Source organism: Scyliorhinus torazame, chromosome 9 (assembly GCF_047496885.1).
Source record: "Scyliorhinus torazame isolate Kashiwa2021f chromosome 9, sScyTor2.1, whole genome shotgun sequence".
Lineage (NCBI taxonomy): Eukaryota > Metazoa > Chordata > Chondrichthyes > Carcharhiniformes > Scyliorhinidae > Scyliorhinus > Scyliorhinus torazame.
In genome coordinates, this window is record NC_092715.1 from 271,016,527 (window position 1) to 271,032,972 (window position 16,446).

The following is a 16,446-nucleotide window of genomic DNA, read 5'->3' on the forward strand; positions in this document are numbered from 1 at the left end:
ACATGTGGAATGGGTGACCTGTTGCATGTGGAATGGGTGACCTGTCGCATGTGGAATGGGTGACCTGTCGCATGTGGAATGGGTGACCTGTCGCATGTGGAATGGGTGACCTGTCCCATGTGGAATGGGTGACCTGTCCCATGTGGAATGGGTGACCTGTCCCATGTGGAATGGGTGACCTGTCACATGTGGAATGGGTGACCTGTCCCATGTGGAATGGGTGACCTGTCCCATGTGGAATGGGTGACCTGTCCCATGTGGAATGGGTGACCTGTCGCATGTGGAATGGGTGACCTGTCACATGTGGAATGGGTGACCTGTCGCATGTGGAATGGGTGACTGGTCACATGTGGAATGGGTGACCTGTTGCATGTGGAATGGGTGACCTGTCGCATGTGGAATGGGTGACCTGTCGCATGTGGAATGGGTGACCTGTCCCATGTGGAATGGGTGACCTGTCCCATGTGGAATGGGTGACCTGTCACATGTGGAATGGGTGACCTGTCCCATGTGGAATGGGTGACCTGTCCCATGTGGAATGGGTGACCTGTCCCATGTGGAATGGGTGACCTGTCGCATGTGGAATGGGTGACCTGTCACATGTGGAATGGGTGACCTGTCGCATGTGGAATGGGTGACTGGTCACATGTGGAATGGGTGACCTGTTGCATGTGGAATGGGTGACCTGTCGCATGTGGAATGGGTGACCTGTCCCATGTGGAATGGGTGACCTGTCCCATGTGGAATGGGTGACCTGTCCCATGTGGAATGGGTGACCTGTCCCATGTGGAATGGGTGACCTGTCGCATGTGGAATGGGTGACCTGTCCCATGTGGAATGGGTGACCTGTCCCATGTGGAATGGGTGACCTGTCGCATGTGGGACATGTGACCTGTCGCATGTGGGGAGTCTTGGACCTTCCCAGTGTCCCAGACGACCACAGGTATGAGAAGTGCTCCCAGCTTCAGAAACTGGAGCTCTGGGTGCCGGAGCAGCAGCTGGAGACACAATGGCGCATCCGTGAGGCTGAGAGCTACATGGACAGCATGTTTATAGCGGTGATAAAAGCACAGCTCAAGGAACAAGAGGACAAAGGAAATGGGTGTCCACCAGACAGTCCGGGAAGAACAGGCAGGTGGTGCAGGAATCCCCTGGGGTCCCACTCACAAATCAATATTCCAGTTTGGAATCTGATACTGGTACCAGACAGAAGTTTCTGCGGACAAAGACGTGACTCCAGGATGGTGTGTTGCCTCCCTGGGGCCAGGTATGTCTCTGAACTGCTGCAGGGCTTCGTAAAGGAGGAGGGCAAAAAGTCAACGGTCGTGGTACATATTTGGTACCAACGATATAAAATGCAGAACGAGATCCTGTATCATGAATTTAGGAAGATGGACTGTAGATTAAAAAGCAGGACCTCTCGGGTTGTAATCTCTGGATTACTCCTGGTTCCATGTGCGAGCGAGTATAGAAACAGGAAAATATGCCAGATGAATGCGTAGCTCTAGAGTTGGTGCAGGAGGAAGGGCTTTAGATTCTTGGGTCACTGGGACCATTTCTGGGGAAGGTGGGACATGTACAAGAGGGAGGGTCTGCTCCTGAACCACATTGGGAACAACATCCTTGCAGGTAGGTTTGCTAGTTCTGTTGGGAGGAGTTTAAACTAGTTTGGCAGGACGAGGGGTCACAGAGTTTTAGCAAAATAGAGACACATCATGTTATAGTAAAGGAAGCAAGTCAGATTGGGTTCAGCAATGATGAATGTCAAGAGAGTAGGACAAGGTTGGATGGTCTTTATTTTAATGCTGGGAGTATTACAGGTGAGACTGAAGAGTTAAGGGCATTCACTGACACATGGAATTGTGATATTGTTGCCATCACAGAGACATGGTGAAGGGAAGGGCAGGACTTAAGGGAAAGGAAACTTAACATCTAGGGTATAGGGGCTAGATTCCCCGATTCTGGGGCTAAATCCCCATGCCGACGTGGGAACGGTGGTGTTTTACGACAGAACAAATGGCGTAAAACAGTCACCGATCCTCCGTTTGGTGGGGTCTAGCATGCAAGCAGCGTAGAGCAGCCGGTTCTAGCTGCCGATATGGCCGGAGAATTCCCGTTTCCGCGCATGCGGGCAGCCTACAGCGGCCGCACCGTGCAACATGGTGGAGGCCACTTGCGGACCTGGCCCGCGAAATAGTGCCCCCCCCATTTTGGCCGGCTCACGTGCCCAGATCACTCCTCCCACAGTGCCCCCAGCCCCTGATAAAGTTCCCCCCATGCCCGCAGATCGGCCCTCCCCCGACTGAGTTCTCAGCTGCCACGCCGAGTTCCTGACGGATGAGACCACACGCAATCGACGCCATTGGGAACTCTCCGAGAATGCCGCTTTGGAGGGGGCGGAGTATTGTGAAAGTCGCCCCGCCCCCATTTGGTCAGGAACTTTGATTCTCCGGCCGATCGGCGAACGCGATTTCAGCAACTGGAAAATCCAGCCCAGGATCTTTAGGCGAGAGAGAGGAGGTTGGGAAAAGGGAGGGGGTGTTGCACTATTAATTAATGATTCAATTACTGCAATGAGGAAAGATGATTTCTTGGAAGGGTCTTCAAACTAGGTTTTATGGATAAAATTTAGGAATACGAAGGGGGCAGCCGCATTACTGAAAGTGTATTATAGACCCCCAAAGAGTCAGTGGGAAATAGTGGAGCAGATATTTATAATAATAATAATCCTGATAATGATAGTAGAGGAATATAGAAAATGCAAGAGGGAACTTAATAAAACAATTAGAAGAGCAAAAAGAGGCATGAAAAAGGGCTTGCAAGTGGGAATAGGGAGAACCCCCAAGATATTCTATAAATACATTAGGGGGAAGAAGTTGACCAGGGAAAGAGTAGAGCCCTACAGAGATCAATGAGGCAATCGGTGTATGAATCTTCAGGACATTGCGAGAGAGTTAAATGAATACTTCTCATCGATCTTCACTCAGGAGAAGGAGGACGTAGATACAGAATTCAGGAAATGGGACTGTGAGAACCTTGAGCAATTTGACACAGGAAGTGAGAAGGTAATGGAGGCTTTAACGGACTTAAAAATAGGCAAATCCCCAGACCCGGATGAATTGCATCCTAGGATGCTCTGGGAGGCGAGGTGGGAAATTGGAGGGGCTCCGACCCAGGTTTTTAATTCCTCTCTTTGGCCAAGGGGGGAGTGCCAGAGGACTGGAGAACAGCCAATGTTGTTCCAAAGGATGGTAGCGATAAACCAGGGAATTACAGAACAGGGAGCCTCACGTCAGTGATAGGGAAACGATTGGAGAAAGGAGAGAATTCATTTCCATTTGGAAAGGCCTGGGGGTTGATTCGGGACAGTCAGCACGGCGTTGTCAGAGGTCGTGCCGAACAAACTTGCTATAATTTTTTGATAAAGGGACCGAGTGCGTGGATGAAGGAAGTGCAGTTGATGTAGTTTATCTTGATTTTAGCAAAGCTTTTGACAAGGCTCCACATGGGAGACTGATTGAGAAGGTTGAATTACATGGAATTCGAGGAAACTTGTCAAAACTGGCTTAATAAAAGGACACAAAAAAGTGTGGTGGTTGAGGCTGTTTGATATAAAATGATACAGAAGAGAACGTGGGGGGAATGATTAGTAGGTTTGCAGACGGCACCAAGATTGGCATGGTGGGTAACAGTGAAGAGGAGGGTCGTCGGTTAAAGAAAGATATAGCCAGTACGTAGCCCAGTGGTTAGAACTGCTGCTTCACAGCTCCAGAGACCCGGGTTCGATTCCCGGCTTGGGTCACTGTCTGAGGGGAATCTGCACGTTCTCCCCGTGTCTGCGTGGGTTTCCTCCGGGTGCTCCGGTTTCCTCCCACAAGTCCTGAAAGACGTGCTTGTTAGGGGAATTGAACATTCCGAATTCCCCCCCCAGTGTACCCGAACAGGCGCCGAGTCTGGATGATTCCTTGTTAACGTGAGATTAGGGGTAGTTATTGTTGGTGCAGATTCAATGTGCCAAACGGTTTTTTCGGTGCTGTACGACGTGACTCTAACCATCCAGGACAAAGCAGCCCCGCTCAATTGGCATCTCTTTCACAAACATTCACTTCCCCCACCACCGTGCACAGTAGCAGCCGTGTGTACCATCTATAAGATGCACTGCAGTAACTCACCAAGGCTCCTGAGGCAGCACCTTCCAAACCCACAAGCTCTACCATCTCAAAGGACAAGAGCAGCAGATACCTGGGAACACCACCACCTGGAGGTTCCCCTTTAAGTCACTCACCACCCTGACTGGGAAATATATCGGCCGTTCCTTCACTGTCGCTGGGGCAACATCCTGGAACTCCCTCCCTAACAGCACAGTGGGAGTACCTACACCACAGCGACTGCAGCGGTTCAAGAAGGCAGCTCACCACCACCTTGTGAAGGGTAATTAGGGATGGGCAATAAATGCTGGCCTAACCAGCGACACCCACATCCCGGAAATGAAAAAATTACTAGGTACAGAGGACGGTGAAGTTAAAACCAAGGAAAAGCAAAAATAAACAACCTTGCATTGATATAGCACCATTTACAACCTCAGGATATCCCAGTACTGCTGAAGTGTAATGTAGAAAATATGGTAGCCATGTGTGCACAGTAAACTGCAAACAGATAATCATGGTGGTAGAGGGATAAATATTGGCTGTGACACATGGAATAAAACATCCCCTCAATCTCCTTCAAAACAGTGCCACTGGATCCATTTGGTCTACCGGAGGAGGCATTGAGGGTCGGGTATAACGTCTCAGCCAAGATAATGCACCTCCGGCAGCACAGGACTCGCTCAGTACCGCAGTGGAGAGTCAGCCGGGTGGAGTGCTCAAGTCACTGGATTGAGATTCAAACCTACAAACCCTCTGCCTAGAGGTGAGTTAGGGGCCCAATGAGCTTCAACTGGAACTTTAGATAGCAGAAGGGCTGGGAGATCACAGAGGCAAGTTCAATGCAGGGAATCTGCAGCGTATTTTGGGGAATTAATATCGAAAGCAAGCGTAGCCTCAAGAGCAGAGAAATAAAGAGATCAAGGCCTCCAGCCGAACGGTAAAGTACATGGAAACATGGCCATAAAATGGCAAAATCTTGGGGCTGATGCACCAGGACATTAATTGAACACAAAGGAAAGGGAACAGTGATGGGGTCAAAGAAGACAACCAAAGGCACATTTGGAGGATTGTGCGCTGTTCCGGGCACTGCATTGTCGGAAGGATAGCAGAGTCGCGGAAAGACGTACAGCAAACTTTAGACGACTTTTATCAGGAAACAGAAGTTTATAATAGTGGAAAGCAGTTTGCTGAAATAATATACTTCTCATTGGGCCAACAGGTCAAGAGGGGTCAAATTGAAGCTATCAAAATTGCAAAATGACTCAATAAGGTGAACACGATGATTGGTTGTTCAAGATGGCCAATCACAAACAGGATGCAAGGGGGAACCCCAAATAAACCTTTTCACACAAGGAGTTATGAGGGTCTGAAATTCTGGTGCTGTTAATCAGCAAATGACCATCAATCATCAAAATGAAGGAAACAAAAGGATTTGGTGGGGAGATGGGCAAGATCATCTGATTAAAGAAGAAAGCTTTCATCTCTAGGAGCTGGAGTCTGCACTACCTTGCAAGACAAAATTACCTCCTTTCATATTGTAAATTCAGGGGCGAAATTCTCCGGTATCGGCGCGATGTCCGCCGACTGGCGCCCAAAACGGCGCAAATCAGTCGGGCATCGCGCCGCCCCAAAGGTGCGGAATGCTCCGCATCTTGGGGGGCCGAGCCACAACCTTAAGGGGCTAGGCCCGTGCCGGACGAATTTCCGCCCCGCCAGCTGGCGGAAAAGGCCTTTGGTGCCCCGGCAGCTGGCGCGGAAATGAGATCTCCGGGCGGCGCATGCGCGGGAGCGTTAGCGGCCGCTCACGGAATCCCCGCGCATGCGCAGTAGAGGGAGTCTCTTCCGCCTCCGCCATGGTGGAGACCGTGGCGAAGGCGGAAGGGAAAGAGAGCCCCCACGGCACAGACCCGCCCGTGGATCGGTGGGCCAGGCCACCGTGGGGGCACCCCCCGGGGCCAGATCGCCCCGCGCCCCCCCAGGACCCCGCCCGCGCCGCCTTGTCCCGCCGGTAAGAGAGGTGGTTTAATCTACGCCGGCGGGACAGGCATTTTAGCGGCGGGACTTCGGCCCATCCGGGCCGGAGAATCGCCGGGGGGGGGGGGGGGGTGCCAACCGGCGCGGCGCGATTCCTGCCCCCGCCGAATATCCGGTGGTGGAGAATTCGGCAACCGGCGGGGGCGGGATTCATGCCAGCCCCCGGCGATTCTCCGACCCGGAGGGGGGTCGGAGAATCTCCCCCAGATCACTAAAATAGTAACACGAGGAATCCTTCCCAATGGGTTGTCTAGTGAAAGATGTCATGAAAAGTCATCCCAATCAAATTCCATACAACCTTTGGGATATTGCCCAGCATTGCCAATCTCTGGCCTGTGGATCGGAGAATTCACAACTTCATTTAGCCCCAGTCATCCAGGATTGTTACATCTGGTAATCACAGCTGGGACCTAGTTGTTGGGTATTACAACCCATGGTGTATTCGCACAAAGTGCTGCTGAGACAACTTTTTCCAATTCAGCTTCAAGACGACGATAAAACACCCGCGATCAGAAAACAGGAACTCTTCGGGAACAAACATTAAAAAAACAATATCAACTCTCCAATCTCGGTAAATATCAGCTGTTGTTTCCATTGTCAAAGCAGGTCAGGTGGTCAATTACTCAGCAAAGCACAGTGTCTTCCTGGAAAGATTTCCGTCCAACGGTTTAGATCTGCCAGCTTTGCTCCCGGGTACAGGGCATGAGCAAGAAAAGATTGGCCTGGCAACAGAGCCAGACCTAGCTGCCTGCACACCATACAACTACACAGCACAGCAAAGGCCACCCAGCCTATCATTCCTGTCCCGGCACTCTGAAAGATCTATCCAATTAGTCCCACTCACCTGCTCTTCCCCCATAGCCTTCCAATTTTCAACTAGCCACTTCCTTTCGCTCCTGCGGAATTATTTCCGGGCAGTGATTCCAGGTTGCAGGCTGACTGCATAGGAAAAATAAAAATCACCTCATTTCACCTCTGGGAACTTCTAAATCTGTAATCTCTTATCCATTACCAGAAAATAACATATAGGCTTCAACATGTACGGAATTTCCCTATAATCTACTGCAAATGATTCCCTTCAATAATCTGGTAAACATTAGAGCTTTGTTTGACACATCCTGTTAAATAGCATAACACCATATCATTGGGGCGTGCTGACAAATGTTCTGCATTATGAAAAATTCTGTCAATAAATTTATAAAATAGACACTAATGCAGAGCGGGTTTGTGCTGTAACCCAAACATGAGGTTACAGCGACTATGAACCTGGTCATTCTCTTCCAGGTACCCCTCCATTTAACTCAATAAAAGAGTCTGATATATTACAGAACAGCATTGCAGTGCACATACAGCCTGTAGTCCCAATCGAGCATCCCTGCTCCACCCACACTGTCATTTTTTTGCTAAGCAATTAAGGGGTTAATCACCTCAAGTTGCATTTCCCTCTTTGCAGCAGAACGGTGCATCCCTCTCTCCAAGTGGTGCCTCTGCCCCACTGCAGCCTCAGTAAGATTGGAAGCCGGTGATCTGACTGCTGCCTCGGCTTCAGAGGCCAGAGACTAAGTCATGTTGAAAGCATTCAAAGTTGTTTGAACACCAGTCATTGATTCTCTCCTCGTCACCTGCTGATGCTGGCCAGGTGTTTCACGGGTATCTTCAGGCACTAGGATTCAGACAGCGAAAAGCCTCTGCCAACCCTTTGTCTGGGATTGTGCATTCCTCACCCAGATGGTGGAGCACCACATTGCAGACAGCATTTCAATCTCACTCCTCAAACATTTCTACAATACCATAAAAAAATTCAAAATGTGTGATGAAAATATGAAGCTATACTACATAAACAAACACTCATTAACAGGTTATGATATACGAAAGTTATTCCCGAACCATATAATCATTCCCATTGGAGAAAACACTGGATTCACTGGGTTTTTTAAAAAAGTGTTTGGCAATCCCGTCCTCTTGGTGTGCAAGACCATTACCCACAGAGTTGAAGGATGTCACTGCACTGCCCATGTGTGGTCAATGTGTGACATGTATTTCACTACCCAAGTCACTTCCACCCATCCTACCCTCCGCCCCTCCCCCACAAGCCGAACAAAACAAGGTTGTTTAAACGTTGCACCGAGTCAGTGGCTCGGTTAGTGGGTTGCTTCACCTACTCAGTGCTGTTGGGGAATGTGGATTGCTCTCTCTGACTGGGGCTTGATGTATAGGTGTGGCCGAACCTGGACTACTCTTTGGATAAAGCAGCAGTCATGTGGCAACAGGGGAGCAGATGAGTGATCACTGGAAAATCCTCAGGGTGTTGCCAGTAGCAAACCATCGACTGCAAATTTAGCAATAATACATTTGATGAATTCCCATCACAATGATAAATGCAATACTGTTAAGTAGGCAGTTTGCTTATAATGAGGTATTTCTGCTTTGCTGGCCGAAAAAAAAAAAAAAAAAATCGGCAAAGACCTTTCAAAGTAAAATATTAGCTTGGTGGTGATTTTATAAAATCACAGCGCACAGAAAGAGCCCAGTCAGCCCATCCCGACTGTGCTAGCTCTTTGAGAGAACTGCCCAATTAGTCTTGCGCTTTCCCCAGAGCCCTGCATTTTTGATCTTTTCAAATGTTTCTCTCATTCCCTTTTGAAAGTTATTGAATCTGCTTCCACCGTCTTCTTATGATGCAGACTCCGAGATCAATTGCAGTCATTTAGAACACTCCATCCAGTAAATGCTCCAAATATTAATAAGGCCACTGCATTAAATTGTAAGTTTTAATCTAACTTGAACAAGATTGAACAATAATAATCTTGATTAGTGTCACAAGTCGGCTTACATTAACACTGCAATGAGGTTACTGTGAAAATCCCCTAGTCGCCACACTCCGGCACCTGTTCGGGTACACAGAGGGAGAATTCAGAATGTCCAATTCACCTAACAGCACGTCTTTTGGGACTTGTGGGAGGAAACCGGAGCACCCGGAGGAAACCCACACGGGGAGAACGTGCAGACTCCACACAGACAGTGACCCAAGCCGGGAATCGAACCCGGGTCCCTGACATTGTGCTACACTGCCACAGCAGCTGGATTGCGGAAAATATGAGGTGGCCCTCACGACCTACATCTTGCTCGCTAGAATACTTACCGGGATGAGCTGGCAACACACAGTAACTTTTACAACAAGCTGTCAGGATGGTGAAATGTGAAGAGCTTGAAATTATCAGGATGGCCAAAGTGCTTTACAGCCAATTAAGTTTCTTTTGAGGCGTGGTGACTGTTGCAATGTAAGAAATGCAGCATCCAATTTGCACAAAGCAAGATCCCAGAAACAGCAATGTGATAACAACCGAATAGTTTGATTTTAATTATTTTGGTTTAGGAACACATATTGACCAGGAAACCAAGGAGAATTCCTGTGCTCTTCTCCAAAATCAGAGCTGTTGGCACTTTTAGGTACATCTTGGGGGGGCAAACAGGGCTTCAGTATATCATCTCATCAGAAAGACACCACCATCAACAGTGCAGCACTCCCTCAGTACTGACCCTCTGACAGTGCAGCACTCCCTCAGTACTGGCCCCCTGACAGTGCAGCACTCCCTCAGTACTGACCCTCTGACAGTGCAGCACTCCCTCAGTACTGGCCCTCTGACAGTGCAGCACTCCCTCAGTACTGACCCTCTGACAGTGCAGCACTCCCTCAGTACTGGCCCTCTGACAGTGCAGCACTCCCTCAGTACTGGCCCCCTGACAGTGCAGCACTCCCTCAGTACTGACCCTCTGACAGTGCAGCACTCCCTCAGTACTGGCCCTCTGACAGTGCAGCACTCCCTCAGCACTGACCCTCTGACAGTGCAGCACTCCCTCAGTACTGACTCTCTGACAGTGCGGCGCTCCCTCAGTACTGACCCTCTGACAGTGCGGCACTCCCTCAGTACTGACCCTCTGACAGTGCAGCACTCCCTCAGTACTGACTCTCTGACAGTGCGGCGCTCCCTCAGTACTGACCCTCTGACAGTGCGGCACTCCCTCAGTACTGGCCCTCTGACAGTGCAGCACTCCCTCAGTACTGGCCCTCTGACAGTGCAGCACTCCCTCAGCACTGACCCTCTGACAGTGCAGCACTCCCTCAGTACTGACTCTCTGACAGTGCGGCGCTCCCTGAGTACTGATGGTCTGACAGTGCAGCACTCCCTCAGTACTGGCCCTCTGACAGTGCAGCACTCCCTCAGTACTGACCCTCTGACAGTGCAGCACTCCCTCAGCACTGACCCTCTGACAGTGCGGCACTCCCTCAGTACAGACCCTCTGACAGTACAGCACGCCCTCAGTACTGACCCTCTGACAGTGCGGCACTCCCTCAGTACTGACCCTCTGACAGTGCAGCACTCCCTCAGTACTGACGGTCTGACAGTGCAGCACTCCCTCAGTACTGACCCTCTGACAGTGCGGCACTCCCTCAGTACTGACCCTCTGACAGTGCAGCACTCCCTCAGTACTGACCCTCTGACAGTGCAGCACTCCCTCAGTACTGACCCTCCGACAGTGCAGCACTCCCTCAGTACTGACCCTCTGACAGTGCGGCACTCCCTCAGTACTGACATTCTGACAGTGTTGCACTCCCTCAGAAATGACCCTCTGACAGTGCAGCACTCCCCCAGTACTGACCCTCTAACAGTGCGGCACTCCCTCACTCCTGACCCTCTGACAGTGCAGAACTCGCTCAGTACTGACCTCTGACAGTGCGGCACTCCCTCAGTACTGCCCATCTGACAGTGCGGCACTCCCTCAGTACTGACCCTCTGACAGTGCGGATGGAGAGGTGTTTGGAGGTGCAGGGGTCGCAGATTCGGGAGATCGAAGGAGTGATCTCAGACCACAGCGATCGTGTGGTGGCTCTGGAGGTGGAGGTCGGGCTCCTAGGAGACCATTGTAAAACACTGAGGGCAAAGGTTGAGGAGCAGGAGAATACCTCGAGAAGGCAGAACCTGCGAATAGTGGGCCTGCCTGAAGGAGTGGGAGGTGTGAGTGCCACGAGGTACGTCTCGAGGATGCTAGCGGCAGAAGGGGTGCTGGATAAGGCCCCTGAAGTGGACCGAGCGCATGGGTCTCTGAGGCAAAAGCCTAGAGCTGGGTAGCCGCCCAGGCGGTGATCGTGAGGCTCAATAAATTTGCGGAGAAAGAGATAATTCTACGGTGGGCCAGGGAGAAGTGTAGCTGCGACTGGGAGGGAAATAACGGGCGCGAATCAGTCCAGCATCGCGCCGCCCCAAAGGTGCGGAATTCTCCGCATCTTGGGGGGCCGAGCCCTCACCTTGAGGGGCCAGGCCCGCACCGGACTGATTTCCGCCCCGCCAGCTGGAAAGGCTTTTGGTGCCCCGCCAGCTGACGCGGAAATGACTTTGCCGTGCGGCGCATGCGCGGGAGCGTCAACAGCCGCTCACGGCATCCCCACGCATGCGCAGTGGAGGGGGTCTCTCCCGCCTCCGCCATAGTGAAGACAATGGTGAAGGCGGAAGGAAAAGAGTGCCACCAGGGCATAGGCCCGCCCGCGGATCGGTGGGCCCCGATCGCGGGCCAGGCCACCGTGGGGGCATCCCCCGGGGCCAGACCGCCCCGCGCCCCCCCCAGGACCCCGGAGCCCGCCCGCGCCACCTTCTCCCGCCATTCGAAAGGTGGTTCAATCCACGCCGGCTGGCGTGGGTTGACAGCGGCGGGACTTCGGCCCATCGCGGACCGGAGAATCGCCGGGGGATTTCCGCCGACCGGCACGGCGCGATTCCCGCCCCCGGGATTCACGCCGGCCCCCGGCGATTCTCCGGCCCGTTTGGGGGGGGGGGGGGGTCGGAGAATCACGCCCAACGTCCGGATTTATCAGGACATCGGAGCAGAGTTGGCAAAACGGCGGGCAGGTTTCAACAAGGCCAAGGCGGCGCTGTACCGGCGGCAGATCAGGATTGAAGTGCTCTACCCGTCGAAATTATGGGTTACGTTCGGAGGCCGGGAGTGTTATTTCGAGACCCCAGGAGCGATCGAAGACTTCATTAAGGAGCACAAGTGGATAATGCTTGGGAACTGGGGTGCTGGCACTATGTAATGGTCGGGAGCATGTTTGAATTGGCTGAAGGGATTGGGGGATTCTTGCCTTTCTTTTTGGGGGGGGGGGGTTCTGTTCAATGGTGAGATTGTAAAGAGTTGTCGGGGTGAAAGGTTTATGTGGGGATGGATGTTCCCATCCCCCCTCCTGTTTTATGGGACTGTTTGTGTTTAACATCTGTTTGTTTGCTTTTGGAGAAGGCTACCTGGAGTTCCGGAGAAGTCCTTGTCTGGGTGGGGAGGGCAAGGCCTGCAGGAGGCCTTCTTCTTGGAGCTGAGTCGTCGGGGTCATTAGGGTGTGCCTTTGGGCAGGGGCAGGGGCAGCCGCGCTAGCCGGTTATGTTGGTGAACGGAAGTGAGGTGGTGGGGGAGGAAGAAGGGGAAGGGGAAAAGCGGGGGAGGGTTTCAGGAGGTGAGAGATGACATGGTCAAGGGCAAAGACAGGGGCCATCTGGGATGGGCTAGGTACAGAGTGGAATTAAAGGGGCAGGAGTTAAGTGGGGAAGATGACGGACGGGAGAGGGGATTGGAGCCTCCGGTAAGGTTGGTAACGTGGAACGTCCAGGGACTGAATGGGCCGGTTAAAAGGTCGCGGGTGTTCGCGCACCTCAGGAGCTTGAAAGAGGGGGTGGTCTTTTTGCAGGAGACGCACCTCCGTGTGAAGGACCAGGTTAGATTCAGGAAGGGGTGGGTCGGGCAGGTTTTTCACTCAGGGTTTGATATGAAATCGAGGGGTGTGGCGATTTTAATGAGCAAAAAAATGGGATTCGTGAGTGCGAAGGAGGTGAGGGATCCGGGTGGGAGATATGTGATTGTGAGCGGGGTATTGGAAGGGGCACCAGTAGTGTTGGTAAATGTTGTATGCCCCAAATTGGGATGATGTTTTATGAGGGGGTTGCTGGCAGCAATCCCGGATTTGGCCACGTACCAGTTGATCATGGGAGGAGATTGTAACTGTGTCCTGGAGCCGAGGGTGGATAGATCGAGCCCCAGGTCGATGGGTAGGGTACGAATGGCAAGGGAGCTGGGGGGGTTTATGGAGAGGATGGGTATGGTGGATCCATGGCGCTTTCAGAACCCAGGGGGAAGGGAGTATTCCTTCTTTTCACACGTCTATAAGGTGTACTCGAGGATTGATTACTTTGTAGTGAGTCGGGAGATTTTGGTTGGGGTGGAGGGGGCAGAGTATGCGGGGATAGTTATCTCGGACCATGCACCCCACTGGCTGGATATTCGGTTCAGTACGGGACGAGAGCAGAGGCCGGGGTGGAGGTTTGACTCGGGGTTGTTGGCGGATGGAGGTTTTGTGATAAGGTGTGGTTGGCGATTAGGGATTATGTGGAGTTCAGTCAGAATGGGGAGGTGTTGGCGGGAATTTTTTGGGAAGCACTGAAGGCAGTGGTCCGGGGAGAAATCATCTCATTTACGGTTTGTGCGAATAAGGAAAGGAGGGCGGAACATGACTGTCTAGTGAGCGAGATAGTGGAGGTGGACAGGGAATATTCGACGGTGCCCGCCGTGGAGGGATTGGCGAGGAGGAAAATGTTGCAGGGGCAATTTGATAGGCTGACAACGGGGAGGGCGGTAGGGCAACTGTTTCGGGCAAGAGGGGTGCAATACGAGTATGGGGAGAAGGCGAGCCGCATGCTGGTGCACCAGCTGCGGAGGCAGGCTGCGTCCAGGGAAATATTGAAGATCCGGGCTGGGGGGTGTGGTGTCCGAGCCAGGGAAGATAAATGAGGCATTTAGAGAGTATTACCAGGGACTTTATGAGGCAGACCCAGGAGGAGAGGAGGGGAACATGGGGTGGTTTCTGGAGGAGCTGGAATTTCCTCAGGTGGAGGAAGCAAAGAGGCAGGCGTTGGAGGAGCCCCTGGGGCTGAGGGAGGTGCTGGATAGTATCAGGGGTGTGAAGTCGGGGAAGGCCCCTGGGCCGGATGGGTACTCGGCAGAATTTTATAAGGAATTTGCGGCGGACCTGGCACCACATCTGTTGGGGGCGTTTAATGAAGCGCTGGAGAAGGGGGAGTTGCCGGAGACGATGACGCAGGCAGTAATCACACTAATCCCCAAAAAGGGAAGGACCCGGTGGAATGTGGGTCGTATGGACCCATATCACTATTGAACACGGATGTGAAAGTATTGGTTAAGTTGTTGGTGGGGAGGATGGAGGAGTGTGTCCCGGGGGTGGTTGCAGAAGATCAAACAGGCTTCGTGAAGGGCAGGCAGCTCGCGAGTAATATAAGACGGCTGTTGAATGTGGTGATGAATCCGTTGAGAGCTCTGATACCGGAGGTGGTGGTGTCCATGGACGCGGAGAAAGCATTTGATCGGGTTGAGTGGCGGTACTTGTTCGAAGTTTTGGGAAGGTTTGGGTTTGGGCTGAGATTTGTGGCATGGGTGCGGTTGCTGAATGTGGCGCCAAGAGCGAGGGTGAGGACGAATGATATGAGCTCACAAAGCTTTGACTTACACAGGGGTACGAGGCAGGGGTGCCCGCTGTCGCCGCTGCTGTTTGCGCTGGCCATAGAGCCATTGGCGATGGCTCTCAGAGGGTCGGCAGAGTGGCAGGGGATAAGGAGGGGACAGAGGGAGCATCGGGTGTCGCTCTGTGCCGATGACCTCTTGCTGTATGTTTCGGATCCGTTGGAGAGTATGGAAAGGATCAAGGGCCTGTTGGGGAGGTTTGGAGGGTTCTCGGGATACAAGCTGAATGTAGGGAAAAGCGAGGTATTCCCGGTGAATGAGCTGGCACTGCGGGCTAATTTAGGGGGGATGCCATTTACGGTAGCGAGGGATAGGTTTGGGTACTTGGGGATTCAGGTAGTGAGGGAATGGACGGGGCTCCATAAGTGGAACTTAACGAAGCTGGTGGAGGAGGCCAGGGAGGATCTTAAGAGGTGGGATACACGGCACTTAACGTTGGCAGGGAGGGTCCAAGTGGTGAAAATGAATATTCTGCCGAGGTTCTTGTTTATCTTTCAAGCTCTCCCGATCTTTATACCAAAGGCCTTTTTTCGGAAAGTGGACACAATCATCTCTGACTTTGTGTGGGCGGGGAAGGTGCCGAGGGTGGGGAGGACCCTGCTACAGAGGCAGCAGGGGGGGTTGGCGTTGCTGAACTTGATTCATTATTATTGGGCGGCGAATGTGGACAAGGTGCGACGGTGGTGGGAAGGAGAAGGGGTAGAGTGGGTTAGGATGGAGGAGGAATCTTGTAAGGGGTCTAGTTTGAGGGCTATGGTGACAGCAGCATTGCCAATGGCTCCGAGTAGGTATTCAGGGAGCCCAGTGGTGCAGTCCACGGTGAAGATATGGAATCAGCTGAGGAGGCGTTTTAGGGTGGAAGGGATGTCCGTGCTATCGCCGCTGTGCAAGAATCATGGGTTTGAGTCGGGGGGGGATGGATAGTGTATACAGGAGGTGGAGGGAAGTGGGGCTGGTCAAGGTGAGGGATTTGTATTTGGAGGAAGGGTTCGCCAGTCTGGAGGAGCTAAGGGAGAGGGTAGAGCTGCCGAGGGGGAGTGAGTTCAGGTATCTACAGGTTAGGGACTTTGCACAAAAGGTCTGGAAGGGGTTCCCTAGATTGCCGGGATACACCCTTCTGGAGCGACTGCTGCTTCCGGATGTGGAAGGGGAGGGAAGAATTTGGGATTATATATAAGTGGCTGGGGGAGCAGGGAGGCGAGCGGGTGGTGAAGATCAAGGAGAAATGGGAAGCGGAGTTGGGAATGGAGATCAATTGGGGAGTATGGAGTGAGGCACTGCGTAGGGGAAACGGGACCTCCTCTTGTGCAAGGATGAGCCTGATACAGTTTAAGTTGGTGCACAGGGTGCATACGACTCGGGCGAGAATGAGTGGGTTCTTTCAGGGGGTAGCAGATGAGTGTGAGAGGTGTGGGCAGGAGCCAGCAAATCAATCGCACATGTCTTGGGGTTGAGAAAAATTGGGAAGATTCTGGGCGGGAGTGTTCGCGGTCTTAGCCAGGATAGTGGAGGAGGGAGTGGACCCGGACCCTTTGATGGCGATATTTGGGGTTTCAGAGAAGCCGGAGCTCATGGAGAGGAGGAAGGCCGATGTCTTGGCCTTCGCCTCTCTGATTGCCGGCGGCGAATTTTACTGGAGTGGCGGTCGGCATCGCCACCGGGGGGTAGCAGCATGGTTGGGTGACCT

General features: G+C 52.4%; 1 protein-coding gene across 8 annotated transcripts in view; it reads right to left on the reverse strand.

Moving 5' to 3' along the window:
• bnc2 (basonuclin zinc finger protein 2) overlaps window positions 1-16,446 on the reverse strand; it is an 813,736-nt gene that overhangs the window by 403,376 nt on the left and 393,914 nt on the right. For 2 of the 8 annotated variants that reach the window (XM_072517502.1, XM_072517501.1), the window contains exon 2: window positions 7,027-7,121. The exons of 5 other annotated variants lie outside the window; for them this stretch is intronic. In XM_072517502.1, coding sequence (XP_072373603.1) covers window positions 7,027-7,041 — 15 coding nt within the window. In that variant the 5' untranslated portion in view covers window positions 7,042-7,121. Of the gene's footprint in view, window positions 1-7,026; window positions 7,122-7,609; window positions 7,741-16,446 lie in introns of those variants that run through there. One more of the 8 variants, XM_072517503.1, reaches the window with a different exon arrangement.